A 24,329-nucleotide genomic window follows, 5' to 3' on the forward strand; every position below is an offset into this window, starting at 1 on the left:
GAGAGAGAGAGAGAGAGAGAGAGAGAGAGAGAGAGAGAGAGAGAGAGAGACTCTCTCTTCTTGAAGCGTTACAGTTTCAGACCTGATATTTCTTAATTGTCAAGCAATCTGTTACACATTTTTCTTTATATTCATCAAGCAATGTATTACACAAATTTTTGCATTATATTTAAGATTTGTTTACAATATAATCTTAAAAATGAAATATTTTATATTAGCAGGAAGATCTTAATGTAAAGAAAAATGTGTTTAGTCAAAAGTTATTTTCAGTGAAAATGAAAAAAGAGAAATGCTGAAACAAAGAAAGGCTTGCAAACTCTGAAGCACTACTACTCAACTAACCTTTCATTAGTGCAGAGAAGTTTTGGTCTCTTTGGTGTATGAAGACAAAACAACCCTTTGCTCCCATTCACTCAGTCTGCAAATACGACTGAAAAGGAATGTACAGTGAACCCCCCGTATTCGCGGGGGATGCATCCCACACCCCCCCGCAAATAGCTAAAATCCGGGAATACTTAAAACCCCTCTAAAAATATTTACAACTGCCCATTTTGATAGTTTAAACACAGACAAGCCCCTGTAAAAATGCATATACCTGAGTTTTTTAATAGTTTTATCACAAAAAGTGCATTTATTCATGAAAATTATATGAAAATACAGTAATTAGTGAATATTTCTCAGTGAAAAATACATAAATGGGCTTAATTTTCCATGAATGATGGCTAGATATGTTCCACAGAGAAACCGGCGAATGCATGAGTCCATGAACCATGAGAACGTGAATACGGGGGATTTACTGTACATGATGTGGTTGTATAGATTTTAGATGTACAGTAATGAATGTTCCCCTTATGGATTCTCTGATGATGGAGAAAATAGATATTCAGCTAGATGCCTGAAATTTAATGGTTCTCCATTATTTCTATATGACCAAACCACTTCAGAGCATTGACTGATATCTTCATGTATGGCTACGTTCTTACTGTGTTTCCTAATGAGCACATTTCTCACCTTCCACCCTTCTAGCCCCACAAAAAATATACTCATCATAACTGGCAGACTCATTTCAACACATATAGGGATAGTTAAGGAAGTTATTACATGTCTGCTCTGCAGTATAGATTTCCTTTATATACTGATTATGTTGGTTACTTAAGCTTGCATTCTTAATTACCATTAAAACAATCCACTAAATTGCAAAACATTAAGAATCATGAGGTACTGTATGTTCATGTTTATTTTGGGAAATTTGTTGATGATATGTAGTTTTTAATTATTTGTTTAGAAAAATAAAGTTATTGTCAGTTGTGAGTGTATAAGAACATGAAAACACATTAAATGTACTTGAGAAATCAAGCCTGTATAATTATAATTGAACTAGCCATAATTAGAAAGAAAAATACTGGGACAGGTTCTGTATAAAGTGTGCATGAGTGTAGCTTATTGAGTACTCATTATGATATTAAATTCAGGTTGCAATATATATATATATTGATTAAGGTATCTGAATTATTTGTATATTGAGTTCAGAGAAAACTCCAAGTGCAAATGATTCAAGCTTTTATTATTCATCGTCAACAGTGTTTAAGAAGATGATTGTGATGGAACATTTATGTATCCATGGATGAAATCGTCCTTTCATTCTCAGAGGAACATTTTGCTGAGAGGTGCATTATACTGTCGACAGCCACTACACCTAATACACCGTGGGGGATTGGGGGAGGTTGTTTGCAGTAAACTTCAGATGTAAACATATACTTAATGCAACAATGATTAAATATATGTTTACATCTGAAGTTTACTGAAACAACCTCCCCCAATCCCCCACAGTGTATTAGGTGTAGTGGCTGTCGACAGTGTATATACAGCATGTATGACCAGTGTTGTGATGGAGTGATATTTAACATTATTTACTAGTTGTTTTTATTTTAATCTAGAAGAGCTGATGAAACAGAAGAGGCTTTGTTTTCATCTGATGTGATGCTAGAGCATTGACTTAGTGGCTTCTTGATTTAGTCATAAATACATAGCAGAATTTTTTTGCGAAGTATTATAATGGATATTACCCTCCTATCTCTTCTTCACTTGTATCTAGAATTGTTAGCTTCTTGCCAGATTTTATCCTGCCCATTTTTTCTTTCTTTCTTTCTTTCTGATGTGGAATTTGAGGGTTATCCTTACTCTGAATATTGTATACCTCAAAAATGACAAAGAAATAATTTTTTCAACATATTAAGGAGAGGACACTGTGCATGTCCAGTGCATAAGTTTTGGTGATTTCATAACTACTGGCCTTTGCCTCCTACTAACTGCAAAATACAGCATAATTATGATCTAACAATTTGAAAATTGAAACAAAAGTAATGTCCCTAACTGAATGTTGTTTTTATAAATCAAAGGTACTCCTAATGTGGAAGATCACAGCAGTTTAATCCAAAATTAGTAGATAACTGTAGAATTTCTAAACAGGGCTCAAAGGACGTCAGTTGTGCGGAGCTTGGTGGCAACAGAGGGGAGCCAATTGCAAGTCGAGATCTAGGAAATCCCTTTGTCAAGTACTTCCTTTGCCCGTACTGTTCATATTCCAATCTTCTGAAGGAGTCAGTGACCAGGCATATACGCACTCACACAGGAGAAAAGCCCTATCCGTGCAATTTCTGCAGTGCTCAGTTCTCGAGGAAAGACAACCTCAAGATTCACATAAGAACCCACACAGGGGAGAAACCCTTTACATGTTCCATTTGCTCAAAATGTTTTGTCCAGAGTAGTCACCTAAAAAGTCATATGTCTGTGCATAAGTAAATCAAGGGAAAGTGAAGAAATATAATCTTTTTTTTTTATATAGAATTTTTCTATTTGTTATGAAGATCTAGGGAAATTTGCATTTGTGCTCGGCCTTCTGTTGATAGACTAGTTTGTAAAGTGATATTAAATTCAAAGAGACCACTTTTATGGCTAACGATGCTTTTTATTTTGTTTTGTGTAACACTTTTGCAGTAGTAGTGATTTCAATGCCAAATTTACATTATCTTCTCTTTTTAAAATTTAGATTTACTGATATCTAACAAAAATGTATTGATAGGAAAGGATTAAGATGTATGTATTCTAAATGTTATTGTATTTGTTGTTTTGTGAAAATATCAGTTGTATTGTGATAAATCAGAGAATATCACTACTAGTGCATCACTAGGGGTGATGAAGCATTCACAAATATCTTGTGCCTGACCCTTTGGGAATAACTTCAGTGTTATTCTTTACCAAGAATTTTCTTCCTTCAAATTGAAAAAAAATTAGATATATATTCAGTGTTTATTAAAGTAAAGTACATGTCAAGGATTACATTAGCATTTTTTGCCATGGAAATTGCCACCTTGTATGGATGACCATTTACTGCTGGGTCTGAAAAGTCCCTTTCAACTTGTTGAACTTTGTTTTAGTGATGCATTTTTTTTTTAGCAATAATTTCTTCCAGCAGAAATTCAAGTGTAGTATGAACAGCTAACTTACTCCTGTTGTTTAAATCTTTCCATGAAATGCTTTGGACTGATATGATTTACCACACTGTGTACGTAGACATGGTTTGCGATGGTTTGTTGATAATTTTCTGACTATGGAATTCAGTTGGTATTTCTGTCTACTCAGATTTAATTAATTAATCACATACCAAGCATCAGATTTAATTTGAATCAGAAAATTATAACTAAATTTGTCACAATGTTTTGGCACACCATTTAAAGTAATTGGTGAACTTTATAGTCAAATACTTTGACTGTGTGAACAAGATTTCAAATAACCTTTGATGTCTCTAAACAAGCCAAAAGAGGAATGCACTTAATTTTTAAAGTCAAATGCTGGAGGTTTTCCAGTTTGAATGATTATTCAAATTAAATTTGTACCCTGGGTCATGGAAGCCAGATTTTATAGATTGTTCTGTATCCGTAAAAACTGGCTACAGTATGAGACCCTTGTGTTCAGTGATTACCTTTCCTTGTAAATCCCTAAAAATCCCTCCAACTTGTAAATGTGTCTTTGTACTTTTTCACTGTTTGTTTGGGGGTATTTAGTTTGCCTGTTGTAGAATGCCCTCCTAATTCTGTGTTGTTCATAAAGGTATCCTCCTTCACTTTTGTTCATTCATTTTTTTGTATATTGGTATCCTATTTTATCTCCATTCATATGTTATTTTTTACATTACTAATGTCTGCATTGCTAAGTATACTGGCTTTAATTTGCGCATTATTAGATTGAACTTTAGTTTTGTATCAGTATATAAATTACTGGCAACAGAATTATTAAAGCAGCTGATCTGGTTGGTTATCTTAATCTTGTTGTCACTACATTCCTTTTTGAAAAATGCAAAGCTTCCACTTTCATCATTCCTGGAATATACAAATTTAACATGATACTGTGGCCAAACCAGTTTATAATGATGATAATAACTTGCAAAAATAAGTGTTCAACAAGGTTTGTAACTCCAAAGAGCGACATGGTGATAAGGTTTGTTGAATAATTATATTGATTGCATATTACACATGTAGCCATAACTTTGTAACTACTTCAAACATTTATGCTAATTTGTCATATTTCAACATGTTATTAATCTAATTTGTGAGTTCAGTAATTGTTCTAAAAAGGCTGTGACTCCTTCTACAATCATTCCAACAGGAGTAGAAGCCTTGCTGGGACCGAAGAAGGACTCAAAGACATCTTTTGAGTTGCCTTGTTCCAGTCATGCTGACTCAGTCCTGAATCATGTAACTGTCTATTCAGAAGAGGCACAAGAGGAGCTGCATAATAAATTACTTTCTGTGGCGAGGTAGAGGAGGAGGAGGAGGGAGAAACTTAAACGATCTGCCAGAACAAAGGGAGTAGTCCCTTCCCGAAATCAAGGCATTTACATGATTCAGGACTGAGTCAGCATGACTGGAATAAGGCAACTCAAAAGATGTCTTTGAGTCCTTCTTCGCTCCCCGCAAGGTTTCTATTCCTGTCGGAATGATTGTAGAAAGAGTCAGCCTTTTTAGAAAGATTATTGAACTCATGAATGAGATCAATAACCTCTTCATAAGAAGAAAAAAACTTCTGATTCTACAAATCCTCCGCCTCTTGGACACGAGGATCCCCGTCTGCCTCCTCTGAAGGATTCACAGAGTTTGGAACCAGAGCATGATCACAGGTTCGAGACGCAAAAAACCCTATCTTGTACATCAGACGTGCATCATCCTGTAGCCCACGTCCACTGACGTGGGATGATGAATGACGGCTGCGGACGTGGGAAGGCGAACAACAGCCGTGGATGTCGGGAGGCGAACAACGGCCGTGGATGTAGGAAGGTGAATGACAGCCGCAGATGCGGGAAGACAAACAAAGGCGGTGGTCCTTTCTTGAAGATCGTGATGAGGAACGTCATCGAGAACGGCGAAGCAGTGAGCCAGACGAAGAACACTGTCGTATCCATCTCTACTGTGGTGGCTAGATGTACGTCTGTCACCATCTGCATGGCTGTGCCTATTCACATGTCCTCATCCAAGAGAATCAGGAGAGGAACTACAACGCCCATGACGGCCGTGTCTATCCACACGTCCATGTCCAAGGGAATAAGAAAAGGAATCATGATTTCTTCTGGGCGACCGTCATTTGGACTTAAAGGAGATTCTACCACTTGGGATTTCTTGATTGGAGCCTTGTCGTCCTTCCTCCTAAATTGAGCAGGAGGCGTTAGAGAAGGAGCAACTGTAGAGTCTTTCTCAGCAAGAGATTCTTGATGGCAAAAGGATGGAGGATGAGACACACTTCCCACAGGAACATGGTACGTGTGTAGGAGAAACACAGCCGTGGTCCGAAGGCGAAGAAGAAGAGATGGTCTTCTGTTTCTTTGAGGAACGGACAGGAGGGCAGACGACGATGAGAAGGATAAGGAAGAAGATTGCGAAGACAAAGGAGGAGGTCTACGCTGTCTCCTCTTAAGAAAATGGCCACATTTTACTTGAGCAGTCAACAGTGTTGAGTACAGTTTGAACAAGAGAAGATTATGCGTAGAGATAACCAATGGCATTTCGCTAGAAGGCGTAACACGAGACCCAGTAAAGTGAAGGCTGGGAGGGTTGGGAACTGTCATGGCAGCCAACAACGGAATGCGTGAAGACATAAAATGGGATAGCAGGCCATCTGAGGTTGGCACTCCTGATAGGCCTAACGAAGCCCAAACATCCAACATCTGCGCATCTGAGTGTGAAACAGGAAAAATATGGTGCTACCCCCACCCTCCCGGGAGAGGAACATCCCCCCCCCCCCCCCCCGGAGAGAGGCGGGACAGCATGAGGCATATTCAGAGAACCCTCTCCCAAAACTTCCAAAGATGAATCAATGGAAGACAAGGAAGGAGACAAACCTGACAGGGAAGGAGAAGCAAGGGAAGAAGCAGAACAATGAGGAACCTGGGAAACATGTATCGAAGGAGGAGAAAATCCTTCCCAAGATGGTGCCTCTGACTTCCTCTTGTGCTGCTTCTTTATGACAAATCTCTTCCACTGCACAAGAGGCCAAGAACGACACTCAGGGCAAGGGTTAGTCACATTGCAGTCATTCGATCTACACCTGCTACAAGTTGAATCTCATAGTTGAATGGGGGCCAGTCTCAAAGGAAGCCATAAACATGAGCAAGGATAGGAGCCTACACCAGGACATTTTCTCTAAGGCTTATGGGAACTTTTAGCTGGGTTTTGGGATTGTATGATAAAAACCGAAACACACACACACTAAACACACACACTGGTCACAAAAATTACCATGAAACATGGGCAAAGGCAAAAACAACCAGCTATGGAAAGGAAGGAGAGAAAGAAATGATCTCTCTCAATGGCGGTAAGAAGAAAACTCATACGTCACGGGGTTGAGATCAGGTCGCTGGCCGCTTCCCATCTCATCTCTGTGACAAGGTGCCAGATGCCACCAATTCCTTGCACAAACAATTCCTGTTTTTATTTTTACTGGTTTCCAGCTGGCACCAGAAGATTTCTCCTAATGTTAAGACTGCAGGTTTGTTAGCTATGAAAAATACAAATTAATTTAAATTTGTCATATTTCGGGACAGGATAACTCCCTTTGTTCCCGCAGATCGTTTAAGTTCCTCCCTCCTCCTCTACCTTGCCACAGGGAGTATTAAGCAACTCCTCTCGTGCCTCCTCTGAATAGACAGTTCAACTCCGATGTCGTCCGTCTGAAGCCGGTTTTGACCCTGGATCAGGTCAGAGCAGAAGGTTCTTCTCTTTCCTTTCAAGAAGCTGCTTCTTTTGAGTCGACTGGCTCTTCTGCCTTCCAAACTGTTTCTTGGCTGGATTTGTGGTCTTCAGCTGTTGCCAAGACTTCTTCTTCCCCTTCGTCAAGGAATAAAGTTAATAGTTTAGCTTACATCAGTTTGTTGCAATCTGGTGTAAGGATATTTCTTACCTTACCCATCTGACTGCTAATTTTTGGGCTAATACCCTGGCGATGAGGAGAGACGCAGCCCTCTCCAAAGTGGCTTGGTCTGTTGATGTGGGTTCCTGGTTATCCTCGAGGAATGGTGATATTGGACTCCCAGCTGCTTTTCCCCAGGGATCAGTTGGATGCAGCTGTCAACAGGCTTTAAGCTGACAATAATGATTGTCTCGTCCAACAAGCAGTGAATAAAGCAGCATCTTTTTCTCGTCTGAATGTTCCAAGGCAGAATCTGCAGCCACCTCCTAAGCAGCCTATAAGACCTCCTGCTACCATCAAGACTTCCCAACCTGCTTCTTACCAAAGAAGCCCTCCCAACAACGTCCCTCTCAGTCTCACTCTACCAGGCCAGGAAGGGGAAATAGGGGCAGAGGTAGTGGAGGAAGATGATAGAGTGGGCACCCCTCCCCACTCTATGCTACCAGTGGGGGGATGCCTGGCGAGCCGTTGGGCTACTTGGCAGAATTACGGAGCGGAGCCGTGGGTGGTAGATGTCCTTTGGGTAGGGTATATGCTACCTTTCGACTTCACTCCCCCTTTCTCCAATCGTCCTCCCTCACCTCGCTTACACCCAAGGTTCTCCAAAACATGTAGCTCTTCAAAAAGAAGTGAGGAAGATGATGGAGAAGGGAGCTGTAGAGCAAGTAAAGTGTCCTTCCCCAGGGTTCTACAGATGAGTCTTCCTAGTTCCCAAGACAGCTGGTGATTGGAGGCCAGTGATAGACCTATTCATGTTGAACTTCTTTATCAGAAAGACAAGGTTCAAGATGGAGACTCCTCAAACAGTTTTGGTAGCCGTCGGAGACAACGACTACATGCTGACCAAGATTTGAAGGACGCTTACTTCCAGTTCCCCATTCATCCCTCCTCCCTGAAGTTCCTTCACTTCAGTCTCGGAGAACTGGTGTTCCAGTTCAAAAGTCCTTTGCTTTGGTCTGACAACAGCTCCCCAGGTGTTCACAGGAGTTTTCACCCTGGTGTCAACGTGGTCTTATGCTCAGGGAATCTGCCTCCTAAGATATCTCGACAATTGGCTGGTCTTGGCGAGTTCTCAGGACAAGATAATTCAAGACATGGATTGTCTTCTCCAATTTTTTCGCAGCTTAGGCATCGCGATAAATTTGGAAAACTCCAATCTTCAACCCAGTCAGAGAAATCTATACCTGGGAATGATCATAGACACTGCCTCGTCAAGAGTCATCCCATCGAATCAGCCGCTCCGAGAGAAATACCCCCTTGCCACAATCTTCTCTGTCAACCTCATGTAGAGGGATACCATCAATCGGTAACATCCCTAACTCTTCATGGTTTAAGACTATCCAGTATCTCCTGCGAGTGAAAGGCTTTTCTCACAGAGCAGCAACACAGATGTCTGGTTACCTCAGAAGGTCTTCTTCAACCATGTATCAGGGGAAATGGGCCTTCTACTGTGATTGGTGCTGTTGACAGGGTTTCTCTCCACTTGGAACCTCTATTCAGCAGATAGCAGATTTTGTGATGTTCCTCAGAACAGAAAAACACCTTTCTGTTTTTGCTATTAAGGGCTACAGGGCTGCCTTGGAAATAGTTCTTTGTTTGAAAGACATGGGCCTAACTTTATCCTGGGAAATCTCTGTGCTGCTGTAAAGTTTTGAACAGCCTTGTTCCCCCAGAGAACTGAAACCTACCTGGGATCTGACTCTGGTGCTAAGTCTCACTCGAGCTCCATATGAACCACTGCATCGGTCTTCGAAGAGAGTGGGCGAACTCCATGGCCTAGCTTTTGATGTTAAACATACCAGGGGTTGGAAGTCAGCAGCGTTTGAATTTGTCTTGGAATTCATGGCTAAGACTCAAAACTCCCTGGTTCATGATGACAGGTTTATCTCCATTTCCAGCCCTTCCCTTGGGGATTTGGTTAACGACGATCCAGATGAATTGCTCTTTTGCCCCGTCAGAGCACTGCCTTGCTATCTGAAAAGGACTCAACATCTCAGACCAGGATGCAGAAGACTTTTTGTTAGCACAGGCCAGATCAAGAAAAAAGTGTCCAAGAATAGTATTTCGTTTCTCATCATTTTTTCTACTGCCAATACTGTACATGCAAGAGCACATGACATTAGAGGACTAAGCTCCTCCTTGGCATTCAAGAATAACTTATCTATTTATAGTATCCTGAATGCTGGTTCTTGGCTCTGCCAAATCACCTTCACTTCCTTCTACCTGAGGGACATTGCCCACAGGTCCTTGGACACTTTTTCCATGGGTCCGGTGGTGGCAGCACAACAAGTTGTGTAGCTCATCGAGTGCTCCTAGCAGGACAGTTTTGTATCTTGCGTAAGATGATGTTATGAAAGTGAGGATGATTGAGATGACTGGTCTCTTTTCCTTCCCCTCCTTTTTTCCTTTCTTTTCTACCTATGGGCGGTAAGAAAATGGTTCCATCATATGCTGGAATGGGCCAGATACAGGTGAGTGTAGTAGCCTTACTGTTCATTTGTTTTTGTTCTACACGAATATATGTAGCAGTAGCAAACCCTTCCTCTGTCTAGCAAGGAGAGAGAGGAATGGTAACAAACACGTTAGGTGGCTACCTTAGTTTGTTATCTGAACAGATATAGTTCTTTAACTTCCTCTAATGCAATGAATTTCTGCATTGGACTTAGCCCAGTAATCTGACTGTTGGATACCCATATATCTAATAGATCAGAGGCTTAGGTCGCCTTCCTTTGAATTCTCTTATTCATGAAGTACGACCGGGTGTGCAGAACCTCCAGTCAGTTCAGGATTCTCTTACCTCCTACCAAGAGTGAGTCCTTCCAAATGTTAAGACCCAGGCTTGTTCCGTGTATGAACAAGTGACGAATTTAAATTAATTTGTATTTTTCATAGCTAACAAACCTGTGGTCTTTATATTTACTGCCCACCTCTAGCTACCCCTCTTTCAGGTAAGAGTGGGCTGGAAAAAAAACTGATACGTCACGGGGTTAAGATCAGGTCGCTGGCCGCCTCTCATCTCATCTCCGTGACAAGATGCCAGATGCCACCATTTCCTTTTATTTTTACCGATTTCCAGCTGGCACCAGAGGATGTATCCTAATGTTAAGACGGCAGGTTTTTTAGCTGTGAAAAATATAAATTAATTTAAATTTGTCATTTTGCAAATATTTCTGCATCTGAAAAAAAGTATATTTTTGAATGAATAAGATTAGAGGAGACAGGTAATGATTCCTTAAGGCAGTAGATTCACACAGGATGTGCAATAATGGAATTTTGGGAACAAATTGTGAATCAGAACTCGGTGGTCTATCAAAGAACATGCTTTGAAAATGCCCTAATAATTAGTTGACCATCAAGACAGAAGGAATTAAGATCCTATAAAGATCATTTTAATGATGTAAGAATTTCTGAGGGAAACATTACAAAAATTTTATTAGTGCAATCTGAATTTATTTTCATGGCACTGTAAATTATTTTCCTTTTTGTATGCACTTTGGTTTGTGCTGTAATGGATTTTTCTGCAAGTACATATTCACCTGTTGCATTAAATGATTAAAAAAATGATATGCCTGTGTATAATTATTGTTTATTTTTATTTTGAATCAAACATGCATTGTACAAAAAGTAAGGCTGGAATAAAAGAGATGAATTTACAGTAGAGACTTGCAGTATTTACGTCCTGTCCTGTCATAAAAGCTTCTGTTCTTTTTACTTGTTTCATTTTTCATATTTAGAGTCCAGATATTTCTAGGGGGAATTTTAAACTTTTTATTTTTAGTGGTAAACCTTGAGATTTCAAAATGTGATTCTGAAAGAATCCTCTCTATACAGGGAGGCACTTTGGAGGACGTCGGTTCAAGAGGACCCTCTAACATAGGAATTGAGGGAGCAGGCGCAGTGGTTAGAGGAGAAGTATCATCATCATTAAAAACATATGGGTCTGGACTTAAGGTTCATACTTGTCCTTTCTGTTCATACTCAAACCTGTTGAAGGAATCGGTCACTCGCCATATTCGAACTCATACAGGAGAGAAGCCCTTTGCCTGCCCCTACTGCTCAAGTCAGTTTGCTCGACGAGATATCTTGAAGATACATATAAGAACCCACACTGGAGAGAAACCTTTCACTTGCCCTTACTGCTCTAAGACATTTGCTCAGAGTTGCCATGTTAGAAGTCATATAGCTGCCAATCACAAGTAACCTGTGTTCAGTTTTTTTTTTTATTTCAGTCTAAGACAGAGATTTATAATGTAGTTTAAAATTTAGAGGAATATTAGAAATATCTGAAGTCTCGACTTGTGCCACTATTGCAAGAGCCTTTCCAAGATCATTCGTAGCCTTTATTGTATTGATTAAAACTGACAGATGTGTCATATACAAGTGACAAATGTGTCATATTGCTTGAAATGGGAACTCTTTCCCATGGGGTTGATGGTAGGGTTTGCTATTTTGGCTTTCATTCTCGAAAGTACTGTGGAGTGTGGTTTGCATAAAGTTTGTGTATGTTACATGTTATGAAAACCTGTACTGTGTACAATATAAACCATAGTTTTACCTATTCTTGCTGTCACTGTTTGGGAATAAGTCAATTATTTAAGAAAATACAGTAATTGAAAGCTACATGGGTAGTCAGCTGAAGATTGACTACCTAAAACTAGTACTGTATGCATATGCAGTAAGTAAGCCAGCAGACTAGGAGAACCTTTTACATGCTATGAGTTTCTAGCTGTCATCTAAGTAATAAGGCAGACCCCAGCTTTTGACGTTCCGAGTTTACAATGCTCTTGAAATATATTCATCAAAAATTATTTCCTGGTTTACAATGCATGTTCTGGGTTTATGACGCCGATCCGACAGAAGAAATGGGGCTCCAAAATGGCAGAATGGTAAAAATTTGGAGGTTTTTTGATTAAAAATCAATAAAAATGGAGGTTTGTTGTTTTCAAGATACTCAAAGGATTACAAGTAAGGTTTTCTTACGATTTTAGACTGTATTTCGGGTTACGATGGTTTTTGGCGCCAGTGTTGGAATGGAACCCCAGTCGTAACCCGGGGACTGCCTGTATGTTGATTTTTTGTTGTGCTAAATTTTGGATGCCATGGTTTTGTGAGTATATGATTTGCAGGCTATGATTAGTTGGGATATTTTGTGGTTTGGTTTTGATTTTGCACGTTATGTTTTTATATGTCTGTTATAATGCTTGCTGAAGAGTTATGAATACTTATGACTTTGGTCTGTCAAATGCTGTGTGTGTGTTTGAGTTTGTGTGTTAACTTGTCATATCACCTACTAAGGAGTTCTAAATATTACTTCTTTAGGATTTTGTTACTTTTTGTGTATGATTTATGAGAGTGATTCCCAAACTGCTACTTGCAAGCACCACTGTGCTCTGCATATGATATGGCAGCGCTCTTTCATTCTGGTTAAAATTGTGCTCTTAAGAAACGGCTCTATGTAAGCCTACGTCTTACGAAGAGATGATGCTCGCAATGTAAGACTTTCTCATCCATTATCAGACACTGATGCCAGTGTTCCAGTTCGGCTGGTTGCAGTCATTATTTCTGTTTTTCCTTTTATTTGTTTATAAATTATAACAGTAATGTGTGAAAAGTGCATAACTGGTTTGCTGTAATAAATGTAACAATGACTAATTTCCTTGGGCAGTTTCCACTTACAGGTGGATCAGTTAGATTCTAGATGATTAACCCATAAGTTGAGAAAACTGTAATTTTTCCCCCAAAAAAACTTGTTTCAAAATCATTTTATTAAAATATCTCAACTTGGCAGAATATGCTCTATTTTATTGTAGTAAGTGTATGAGGTAAAGTGCAATACTGTACTGTTTATACAAAAACTACTTGGTCCAGAGAACACAGTACACTTAATGTAAGAGTTTAACATCTGTACTGAGCTATTTCAAGACATGAAATATAAATTTGAAAAGAAATTAGTAACAATTTTCTATGGGAAATCCTCATTCAAATATAAAAATTTTAAATCTATCATTTCCAGATCTTTACTTTTTGTATGTTTTTCAAAGAAAATTACTGGTTTTACTTTGCATTTTTTTTCATTTGATTGATAAATTATCAGTACAATAAATGTGGCAAGAGCAAACTTATTCTGTGCTGTGAGGAATCACGATATAGGTAAATGTGAACATGAGAATTAAGTACATTTTGTGTATGGTTTTTTTGTGCTATATTTTACTTAATAGTACAGTGTATGTGGGAGTAGGACAGTTAATCTTCATAATCTTGAGGTATATTATGGAAAATTTTTTGAGTTTATTCAATACTGAAAGTTTCAGTGTATTTAATTACAGCGGAACCTCAGTTTTCGTATGTAATCCATTCCAGAAAGTCTGACAAAAACTGAATCATATGAAAACTGAAGCAATAATTCCTATAAGAAATAATGTAAATTCGATTACTGTACAGTAATCCATTCCAGATACCCAAAAATATTAACAAAAAATACATTTTATAGAGAATAACTAGTTTTAAATACAGAAAACAATGAGAAATAAATATAAATGACTAAGGAAATGGACAAATGAATATTTAACATCACCTTTACATTTGTTGAGGACTTGTTGCTGTATGGAAGATGGCAAAGAGGGAGGAGGGAGGAGGATTGGTTATTGTATGGAAGGGGAATCCCCCTCCATGAGTAATTAAGGTATATCAAGGCCCTATCTGGGGTTACTTCTCATCTTTGTTTTTTACTGGCACTAGGACCAGCTTGAGAGTTGCTGGACCTCTGTCGCACAAAACAGATTTGCTTAAAATGGAACAAGGCATTGTCATTGAACATGTTGCAGACACAGCTTGCAACAGCTGTGTGAGGGTGATAGTACTCCCAAAAACTTTGCAACTCACTCCACACACTGCACACATGTCCTTACTCACTGGAGAAGGCAAATTATCCCTTCTCTCTTTCTCCACCTTCTCCTCTGATTCCTCATCTGCTGTCTGTTACTGTTCCAGTTGAAGGTCTTGCAGCTCTTCAGTGGTTAGCTCTTCCCTCTGGTCATCCATCAACTCTTCCACATTGGCCACGTGTACACCACTTTCAAACTTTGCTGTGAGTTCTTTTGTGAATTCAGTCGTGTTTCTCGTCTTCTTTATCGATGGGCTGGCACTCGGAACTTTCTTTGGCCCCACGGTGGCTTACTTAGCAGTCGAACTCAATCAAAAAGCACAAAAAACTGTGGATTATTATGAATTGGTTTGGATTCTGCTGGTGATGCTCACTCAACAAGAAACAAAGGCAGACTGGGTCACGAATGCTTGGGTTGCTTTGTGAAGCATACGGTTAGGTGGATGAGTTTAGGACGGAGCATTTTCAATTGTACGGTAACTGAGCGGATGTACGAAAACTGGGACAAAATTTTGACGAAAACTGAATCGTACAAAAACTAGGGCATACAAAAACCGAGGTTTGACTGTACAGTATATGTTATCTAGAGAGGCAAACATATTACCTGTATATGCCATTATGTATCTATGTATGATGGACAAGTTTGATAAATGTTAATAACTTCCTAAATACTGTAATCTGAGTTGTACAAGTTCTGTTTTTAAATCTTCTGTGTGAGCAATCTAATTGTGGGGTGTGAAATATTTCTTACTAATTAGACTACTGTACAGTTTCCATAATGGTGGTGCTCTCATAATTATCCAGAAAACCACTGGGTTCTCATTTTCTTAAAAAGGCTAGGAACCCTTGATTTAAGGATACTGTACTTATTCTTGTACAATAAATTCTTTCAAGTCTTTAAATGTCTCTTTACTTTCCTTTGACTGGAAATTAAAATGTGTTGAATTTTATTACCAAATAAAGTAGTACACAGCTTTTAGGACGCACCGAAATCTGTTTTTATTAATTATACATTATGCATGTTCTTTTATGCTCTTTTTTTTTTTTTTTTTTAGTTTACATTCTTTTGCCTGAAAGATTGATATACCCATGGTAAATGTCTAAGGTTATCCAGTCCCTGTCGGATGGAATTACTAACTTGAGTGGCAACATAAACTAGGAAAGCTAGAGTGCACAATGCTTTCATAGCTGTTTTTGTTTTTCATCAGGGTGTGGGGGATTTAGCCTTTTGCTAAACAGTCTTCCTCATGGCATGAATTTAAAAAAAATAATATGCACCTGAGAAAGTATGTAAATAGATTCGATTGATACCAATATGTTGTGCTACTTGTGTAGTAAAAACATGGTTGTTTTCTTAATTTGTATAAAAGAAGCTGAAATTGCTGAAGGAAATAGGGAAGTAGGTACAAAGAATAGGCAAACATTTCACACACTTGGTTAGACAGATGGAAAGTAGTTGGTTTTTCAAGGAAAGATTATGTACCTCATTATTTTTGAAGTTAAGAGGGTAGATTATATGGTATTAATGTTTTGTATCTTTAACAATGGTAGATTTTTTGTTGACTAATTTTTACAGCACAGTATTTTGTATTCACAAGACATGGTGTATTCAGATAAACACTGTACACCAGAAGTCCACCGAAAGTCCAGTATTTATGTCAGTAACCCCATTGGTAAAGTAATTAAGTCAAAAAGTTCTATTCTATATTACTGCATTTGGTGCAGCATTTTGAGAGCTATTGATATGATATACTATTAAAAAAAAAGACTAAAAATACCTTTGATAGCTTGGACTTTGCGATACCAATTGAGATCATGGCAAAAGTGTTGAATTCAAGTTTATTTGTTCATTGAAAATCATTATTTTATGTGATGTATCTTTGAAGTTCCATACATGTTCAATAACCTATACAATTCAGGACTACTTTTAAGTTACACCGCTGAGTGGTGCCACAAGACAGCCTCGTAAAGGGTCATTGACCAGCAGTATAATGCAATTTCTTTAGCCTTATGTGTGATAACTTACGGATACAAGTCAGCCAGTTGCTCTGCTAGGCAATGAACCTCAAAGAGAGAGGGTCACTGCTAGGTGAAACCTAACCTTGCATATATCAGTTCAGTTGTGTCCAGTAGTACTGTATACCATTTTCCTCAGCATTTTTCATAATGCAAATATCATTTTACATTAACTATAGCTTGAACTAGTCCTCGGTCTATATAAGCTATGCCAGCCTAAATAAACTGTAGCCCATGATATCCTTCACTGACATTTAGACTTACTAGTAGGTGCTTTGGAAATCTTGTAAGCTATCATGCCAGCTTTTAAATATCAAAATAAAACCAGTCGTGTGTTCTTAAATAGGAATAGTAACCCGACTTTATTCTCTAGTCTTGGCAAGTCTGTGTGAGCTCCATTTTGCAGCAAACTTAAGCTACTGGAAACTCAGTTAATATTATACAAGATTATTAATTATTGTTAAAATGAAGACATTTATATATGTGTTATTAAATGGAAAAAATAAGGTTCAGTTAGCTAAGTTGAATAATGTAGGCGGGGATAGGCTAGGCTTTGATAGGGTGAGTGAGTTGATAGTCAGTGCCAAAACATAGCTATTGAGTACTGTAATTTGTTTTTATTAAAGGACAACAAAATTCGTTTAAAATTTCTTGTAGTATAGGACTGTGATAGAAAGAAAAAACATAGTTTATCTGAAGATGGCTTTGTAGACACAGCCGTGACCTAACTGAGGTCAAAAATACTTTCTATGCTGTTTGATATTTTTTTATGAATATTTAGGATACTTAAATGTTGTTTTGAGATTAGAGCAGAAAGGTAAATTTAGTGTGTGCTAATCATTGGTTTATTTTTAGGCCAGCATTTATGATGGTCCAGTGCCCAATCTGTATTTATTATTAGTATTTGATTTAAAAAATAATTTTTTGCTTTGTGGTTGCAAATCTATTGTTTAAAAAGGGACAAAGTCCTGTTACAAATTGTTATGGAATCATTGTCGTAAATGATATTTTAACCATACATTTTCCCAGTACTGTGAAATACACTTTCCCCCATCCCAGTACTGTGAAATACACTTTCCCCCACTGTCCTCAGTGCTTTTGGCTTGAACTCCATTCTGCCTAGCTTTAGTTGTGGAATATTCCCTTGTTTAATTTTTCAAAATGGCTTCATGCTTATTTCATGTAACAAGAAAAGGTGGTTCAAGATTATAGTCTAGTTTCAGCTCTCCTCCACTACAGAGGATGAAGAGCCACTTTTGTGAGTATTATTTACAAATATTTATGAGTTTGTTGTCTGCTCTGATATTTTTGCACAAAATATACTATGATTTCTTAACATTAAAAACAGCCATATTCGGCAGGAAGGTGATGATTATGCCTCAAGGTCCTCCATCTCAGGCCATCAAGTACATCGATGCCCTTACTGCTCATATACAACACATCGGCAGTGGCATTATATTGATCATATCCGCACCCACACTGGAGAGAAGCCATTTGCTTGCCCATATTGCCCTGCAAACTTTAGTCAAAAAGGTAAACTCAACCGTCACCTCCGTACTCACACAGGAGAGAAACCTTTTAGGTGTGCTATTTGTTTCCATAGTTTTTCTAGAAAAGATACCCTTAAAGTTCATCTTCTTAGTCATGAAAATAGGTAAGGTATTGGGATGATTTTTGAAAATTTGCTTTTTTTAGCATCAGATTTAAACTCATATGCCATTACTGTATATAAATCAGATTTTTTAACATGGTGTAGATATATTAAAATGAATTGAAAGCTATTTGTTCTCACAAAGAAACATGAATATAGAATTCAGCTTTAAGATCAAGTTGATTTTATATAATACATTTAAGAATGTACAGGCAGGTGTTCTTGATGTACAGAATGTAATTGAGGGTGTGTTTAAGGGAATAACTGTTCATGCCCAAAAGATATTGTGCTATACAAATTGTTCTAGTTTAGCTGTTTTAAGTTTGTAAAATTTGTATGTATACTCTTATATTTCTATAAAAACCATAAGCTTTGGGAACTGCACTTATTTTTAATTAGTGATATGTTAAAATTCGGTCAGATTCATGGCTTATCAGTAGACTTTGTAACCTTGACAGATTGTATGATAAACCAAATCAAGGCCCCAACATGTGTATGTTACCTGACTGTCATTTCTTTTCTAGAAAACAAGTAAGTGATGATCATAAGTAAAATTTCCAAGTTTACCAGCTCCAGGTTGAAAATCCAAGGAGACTCTGTTAGTTGGATGCTTGAATAAGAATCACATGAAAGTTGGGAAAGAATTGATTGTATTCCTTTAAGAGCTGAATTATAATATGTTGGCCCCCATATACTATTTTTCCCTTTAGTCCCTCATCAAGAAACCATTGTTATTTTATGAGCGAAGACCAATGGTATGGGCAACCTAATTTTGTTAGTAAATTATGGAACTTACTTGGCTGCTTTAGGATGGCTTTGTACACTAGGTCCATCATCAGAAGGAAGCCCATTTTGTTCAGTATCACTTTCATTGCTTCTGGAATAGGCTAAGCCTTCTAGGAAGGGGCTCTTTTTCCTTATAGTGTCCAGTGATTATTTGGATAATCTTTTAATTGAGGATTTCTCATTGACAACAGAGTATGATCCACAGGGCTGCTTTCTTGAGGCCACTTAACCTTTTGGTTTTGCCCTTTTTCCAGATTATGAAACTTTGTCATTTTAGTCTTATCTGCTTAGTTGTACTGTACACATATTGGGAAAGTCCTCAAGTCTTTGCAGGTCGATAAGTTCATGACACCTAAACCAGGTCCTTAGTCTCTTTACAGGATTGAAAATTGTTCCAGGGTTCTGGATTAAGTAAGTGATGTACTGTATGCAAGTAATAACAGTTTTGTAATGCCAGTATATTGTATGCTTGGTTCAGCATTTGAATTCTCTGATCACGATATCATATTACAGTACAATATCTCTTTCATAGTGTATTGAGACTGGTGATTTTCCAGGATTTCTTACTGTGGGTATGTCCTCTAATGTATGCAGCCAGATTACAATGTAGTATTTCAGCTATGCAGTCATTTGTGATTGTTAACTTAGAGTAGTCAGTAAACCCAATTGGAAGGAAAAACCATTCTGAGATTAAGCAGGAATTACAGGGCAACCCACTTTCTTTCCCATTGCTCATTTTAAGGAAGCCTTTTATACCCAACTCCAGCTTTGTATGTTCCAGACAGTCGAGTTTGTGAATAAGTTTCACTCACCTCCACTTACTAACTGAACACATCTACATTATTTGTTAGGAGGACTCTCCCTAGATCATTCTAATGAGTGCTCTCTTCTGCACAGATAATTTACTTTAAAAACACGTATGATTGGTTAGCGTTTCATTTTAAGCCTCACAGTTGTTTTCAGTTGTGATACCTTTGATCTTATATAAGAAGGAACTAATTTACTGCCAAAGGATGGAAACTATATGTTACCATTTATTTTTTCAGGTTCAGTTTGGAACCCTCTCATCCCTACCACTTTGTTGGAAATTTTATTATAGTCCTGTCAAATTAAACACGGGAAGTCCTTGGTTATTCCCCTAACCAATAGTTCTTGTCAGTTGAAAAAGAGGAAGGCCTTGGTTATTGTCTGTCCCATAGGTTTTTCTTCCTTATTCCTTTATTGTAGTTAGTCTGTATTTTCTTATAACTTACTTGGCTTGGTATCTGGCTAGGTATCTTGGATTAGAATTTGCAGCTTGGGTGAGGAATAAGTTACGATATCTGCAGTGCTATGCACTTTGCATTTATTCCAGATGAATACACTTTGGAGATATTTTTCATTGGTGACGTATAGTTTGTTAAGTAAATTACTCCCACACACAATCTGAGCTTAGTTTTCTTTCCCCTAGCATCTACTTGCTATTATTTCAAGGAATGGTCTTTATCTGTGCACTGGTATAGTAACTTCGTTAACTCAATTAATCAAACCAGTACTGTACCCTCTGCTTATTATCCACATTTGTTGTGTACAGTGTACTATGTATATACATTTCAGCTATTTATTTAAAAGTTGAACAGAAATGGTAATAATACAAATTTTCTCCTTCAAGAAATTATAAGTTTTGAAAGGTAATTACAATATATGACTCAATCCTTGTTTTTCTGAGTCCAGTCCCGTGTCAGCCGGTGAAATTCCATTACAGCACGAATTTCTAGGTATAACCTTGCTAGATATACCAGAGAAAAAGAGCTTTCAGGAAAGCTGGGGTTACTACCCCCAGTCGAGCGTCTTCTTGGAAGGCGTCGGTATAAGAAGGGGTGAGTGAATTACCACTACCACGGAAACCTACTCGAAAGATCGCTCCTTATCAAAATCCCCGGAACAGAGCGGTGAGCCGTTACAGCCCCCACACCAAACACCCGCCAGGACGGCGACACCAGCGCCACCTACCTCATTCCATTTTCTAGCACGTGAATCTTCGGATTGTTTTGTGTGTGCTCTCCATTATTTGGATTTTCTACTGCTTCAACGATGGCATCGAGCAGCTTTACTATTTCCAAGTTAAGTACCATCTTCTTGTGGGGTTTTGTTCTATTTTTTGGCTGTTATAGTCTCGTATTTTCATAAATATCGAGATCTTATTGTGTCGCCACGGCGTCCCCAGCCAGCCATGTCGACCGCGAGGCGTCTCCTTCTGTTATTTTCAGTTGGAGTCGTCTCCTCGTCGTTATAGATTATTCCCCCTTTGGTTCCCTTCCTGGTGGTTCCTTGCGGTGGCTCCCCAGCGTATGAATTACGATCATTGGCCTACTGGCCTTGGTGGGAGTGATGCCCCGTCCAGGTACCCCACCCCAGGCTGGGTTCCTTTTGTTTTGGTCTTACTAGGCTAATTAATTTTATTGAAGATGGTGCTCTCTTGTAGTTTTATTTTTATTTGTTTTGTTCAGTGGTTTACCTCGGTGTTGGCGGCAGCCTCAGATCTAACCGCTTCCCCGTGGTAGGCTACGCTCTCTGTTGAGCACATTTTAGTTTTTAGTTTTTATGAGTGTTGGTTATGTTTTGGAGTAGGCTAGCTTCCTTCCCTTGGCCCTGGGTGAGGAGTTCAGGTTGAGGGAATTTTGTTGCTGTTTTCCTCCGGGATCGTTTTTCGGTGGGCAGAGTGAGCCCCTGGGTTCTCTTCCTCCAATTGGGGGGAATCGAGCTCCTTGGATGTGTTTCCTCTAGGCTAGTCGCCCCCTTGCCTGCCATTTTCGATCCCGGCTGGTTCTCGGCTCAAATTTCTCTCCCAGTTTCTTCCTCGGTCCCTTTTACTCTTCTCGTCCTAGCCTATACTTAGGTTAGGTCCATATTAGGCGTCGCCTAACTAGGAGTCGGGCTTCGGGTTGGTTGCTTCCAGTCATTTCGCCCCTCTAAGATTCATGGTCTGGGAGGTACGATGCAGTTGAGCGGGTGAGCTTCTCCCCGTCTCCTGTTCCCTTCTGGTGGCCTACTCCTTACCTCCCCCCCCCCCTCCTCCTTTCCAGCCTTGTTTTGCTCGTGCGGGTGACGCTAGATGGCGTTTTCTCCGAGTTCCGGGACTTCTTTTGTTGGTTGAGGGATTCGCTCCCTCCCATATTGTCCCTAGCATCGCTGTATTGGAGTTGGTGGTTTGTTTACTCGAATGCGTTTCGAGTCACTGTTCACTCTCCGTCGGTTTACGTTGATACGGTATATATTAATTGCTTCACCCTATGTTATGAACATATGAGCAGTTACCCATCTCGTTCTCCGGCGGGGAGTAAGGGTGGAAGGTTTTTTCATTATAGGGGAACGGATCCCTCCGTCCTCTTGTGTTCTTACCATCACTTATTACTGTTTTTATTTATAATTTTTGGATAAGTCAGTTATCTACAGGAGTACTCTCCTTTATTCATTATATATAAATAGTGAGTCCGGCCTATACCAGGGGTCTCCGCCGTTATTTTACTGGCAACCCTTATGGTTAGTTCCTGGTCTCTCTCCCATTCATTCCCCGGAGTACTCCGGGGTCTGAAATCCTACCGTCCTCTCTGAGTGATTTAGAGCTTATTGGCACAGTTTATGTTAGGGAGTTCTTCTCCGCCGGAGTATTCGGTTGCAGTTGAATTTCCGCCCTTGCCAGCTTTATTTTGCTTAGGTGGGAGGTTCATGTACTTTTCTTCTTACAGACTGTTCGCTGTGAGGAGCCGGGGTGCACCGCCTCTCTCCAACAACCCTACGGTCACGTAGTTTGTCGGACCCACGCTGGTTGTGCGGTCCGCCTTGATGACCTGATTGTGTGGCACCCTGATGGTTGTGAGATCTGTTTTGCTCTCTGTACAACTGTCCAGGACGAGTTGGTAAGTGACAGTCTCTACATCATTCTCATATTGTATATTATACATTGCTATGAGGCTCCCGGAATGGTTTTCGTCCTTAGCTAATTGTTGGTTTTTTACAGGCGGACGAAAATTCCAAGAAGTCTGCCTTGGAATCCCTCCGGGCCTGGGTGGCTGGGTTTGGAAGAAACGTTCCGTCGGGGAAGCCCTACGTCCTCGACGCTAGGTTGAGGGACTTACTCTACCCCGGCGCACGGGTGGCGGCCGCAGTGCCTGAGGATCTGGCCACCCCCATCATCCAGCAGATCCGGGATGAGACCCAGCCACCCCAAGCGGATGTACTCTACGCGGAGGTTTCGGAGGACGTCGCCGCTATTAATCTCGACCTGGAACCGATGAATGTAGAGCAGGACCAGGTGGTAAGTGGTGAGGTAGGTGAGGTTGTTGGGGCGGGCCCCCCATTATTTGACTCCCCTGCTTCATCTGTCTCTTCATTTTCAGGTTTTGTGAAGTCTTCCTCCTTGGGTGATAGAGCTCCATCTGCTATCCCCAAGTTGAAGTTGAAGACTTCATGGAAGGCGAAGGGCTTCAAGTCCTCGTCTTCCAAGAAGGCACTGCCCTTCCCCGTCGAAGGCTAAGGTCTCAGGACCTGTAGCCTCCGGGAGCAAGTCTGGTTCCTCCAGCAAAGGCGCGAGTAAGAGGGCTGCAAAACCTAGCCCTCCTCGCCAACCTGCTTTCGATGCAGAGGCCTTTGCCAACCAATTGTATAAGCGTTTTACGGAGGACCTGGACTCGAGATTTAGCAAAATCTCAGAGAAGCTTGCCAGTCATGATAATATACTGGCGGGAATGGCTCATCCACCCCCAGCCGAACCACAGTATGTTATCCCCGACACTGCGGACCTCCCGCCGTTTGATGTCGGTAACCCTTGGCGGTTCGCTCTCCGGGCCATCCAACATGATGGCAAGCTAACTCTTGATGGTCTTGGCACGAGACGGTTGGAGGAACTGGAGTTCTTCCCCCCCGATCTCCTGCCCCCTTATCCAGGCTTCGTGAGGCTCACGGAGGAAGCCTGGATTCGGTCGGACAAGGTTCCTAGGGAGACTGTCATCGTCCCTAGGGACCAAGCTCAGTCGGCTCTCCTGCGCACTCTGACGGAGTGGCAGGCAGATAACACGAAGTTGACTCCTTTCAAGGGGAACTTCACCATGTTCGCCCTGGGAGACAACCTTCCCACTCCTTGCTTGGACAAAGTCGCTCTGGCTACGGCCCGAGCGTGCTTTGAGGGTATTCGGTACCTCAGCTGAGGGAGACAGACCCTACTTCCTGGTATTCCCAGGAAGTAATGAGTTCTGGACAGACGCCCGTCCACTTTCACGGTCGGGAAGCTGGACCCTCTCTGCGCTCCACGCATTTAGCGAGCAGCTCCCAAGCTGCCGGAAACTCTTTGAAAGCGGAGTTTGATGCTCGGGTTAAGTTAGCCCGGTCGTTGAACTCCGTATGCCTCACTGAAGCCACGGCCGTCTCCTGCTCGGACGAGCCCTTCTTTCAGGTCTTGGCTAAGTCCTTGCTGGCAGGCTTCCAGTCTGACTTATCTGAGTTTATTTTGGCCAGACTGGAATGTAGGAAGTTCATCTTCGCCGATGCAACTATCCG

The 24,329-nt window shown here is 40.1% G+C and overlaps 1 protein-coding gene across 10 annotated transcripts in view; it reads left to right on the forward strand.

The window, feature by feature from the left end:
* The window catches only part of LOC136844589 (zinc finger and BTB domain-containing protein 7A-like), a 174,229-nt gene that overhangs the window by 87,066 nt on the left and 62,834 nt on the right, over positions 1 to 24,329 (forward strand). The window contains exon 6 of one of the 10 annotated variants that reach the window (XM_067113873.1): positions 11,290 to 15,243. The exons of 7 other annotated variants lie outside the window; for them this stretch is intronic. In XM_067113873.1, the coding sequence (XP_066969974.1) occupies positions 11,290 to 11,658 (369 nt within the window). In that variant the 3' untranslated portion in view covers positions 11,659 to 15,243. Of the gene's footprint in view, positions 1 to 2,469; positions 4,125 to 11,289; positions 15,244 to 17,718; positions 20,379 to 24,329 lie in introns of those variants that run through there. 2 more of the 10 variants (XM_067113881.1, XM_067113882.1) reach the window with 2 other exon arrangements.

The sequence above is a fragment of the Macrobrachium rosenbergii genome, chromosome 13 (genome assembly GCF_040412425.1).
Source record: "Macrobrachium rosenbergii isolate ZJJX-2024 chromosome 13, ASM4041242v1, whole genome shotgun sequence".
In the NCBI taxonomy this organism is placed as follows: Eukaryota; Metazoa; Arthropoda; class Malacostraca; order Decapoda; family Palaemonidae; genus Macrobrachium; species Macrobrachium rosenbergii.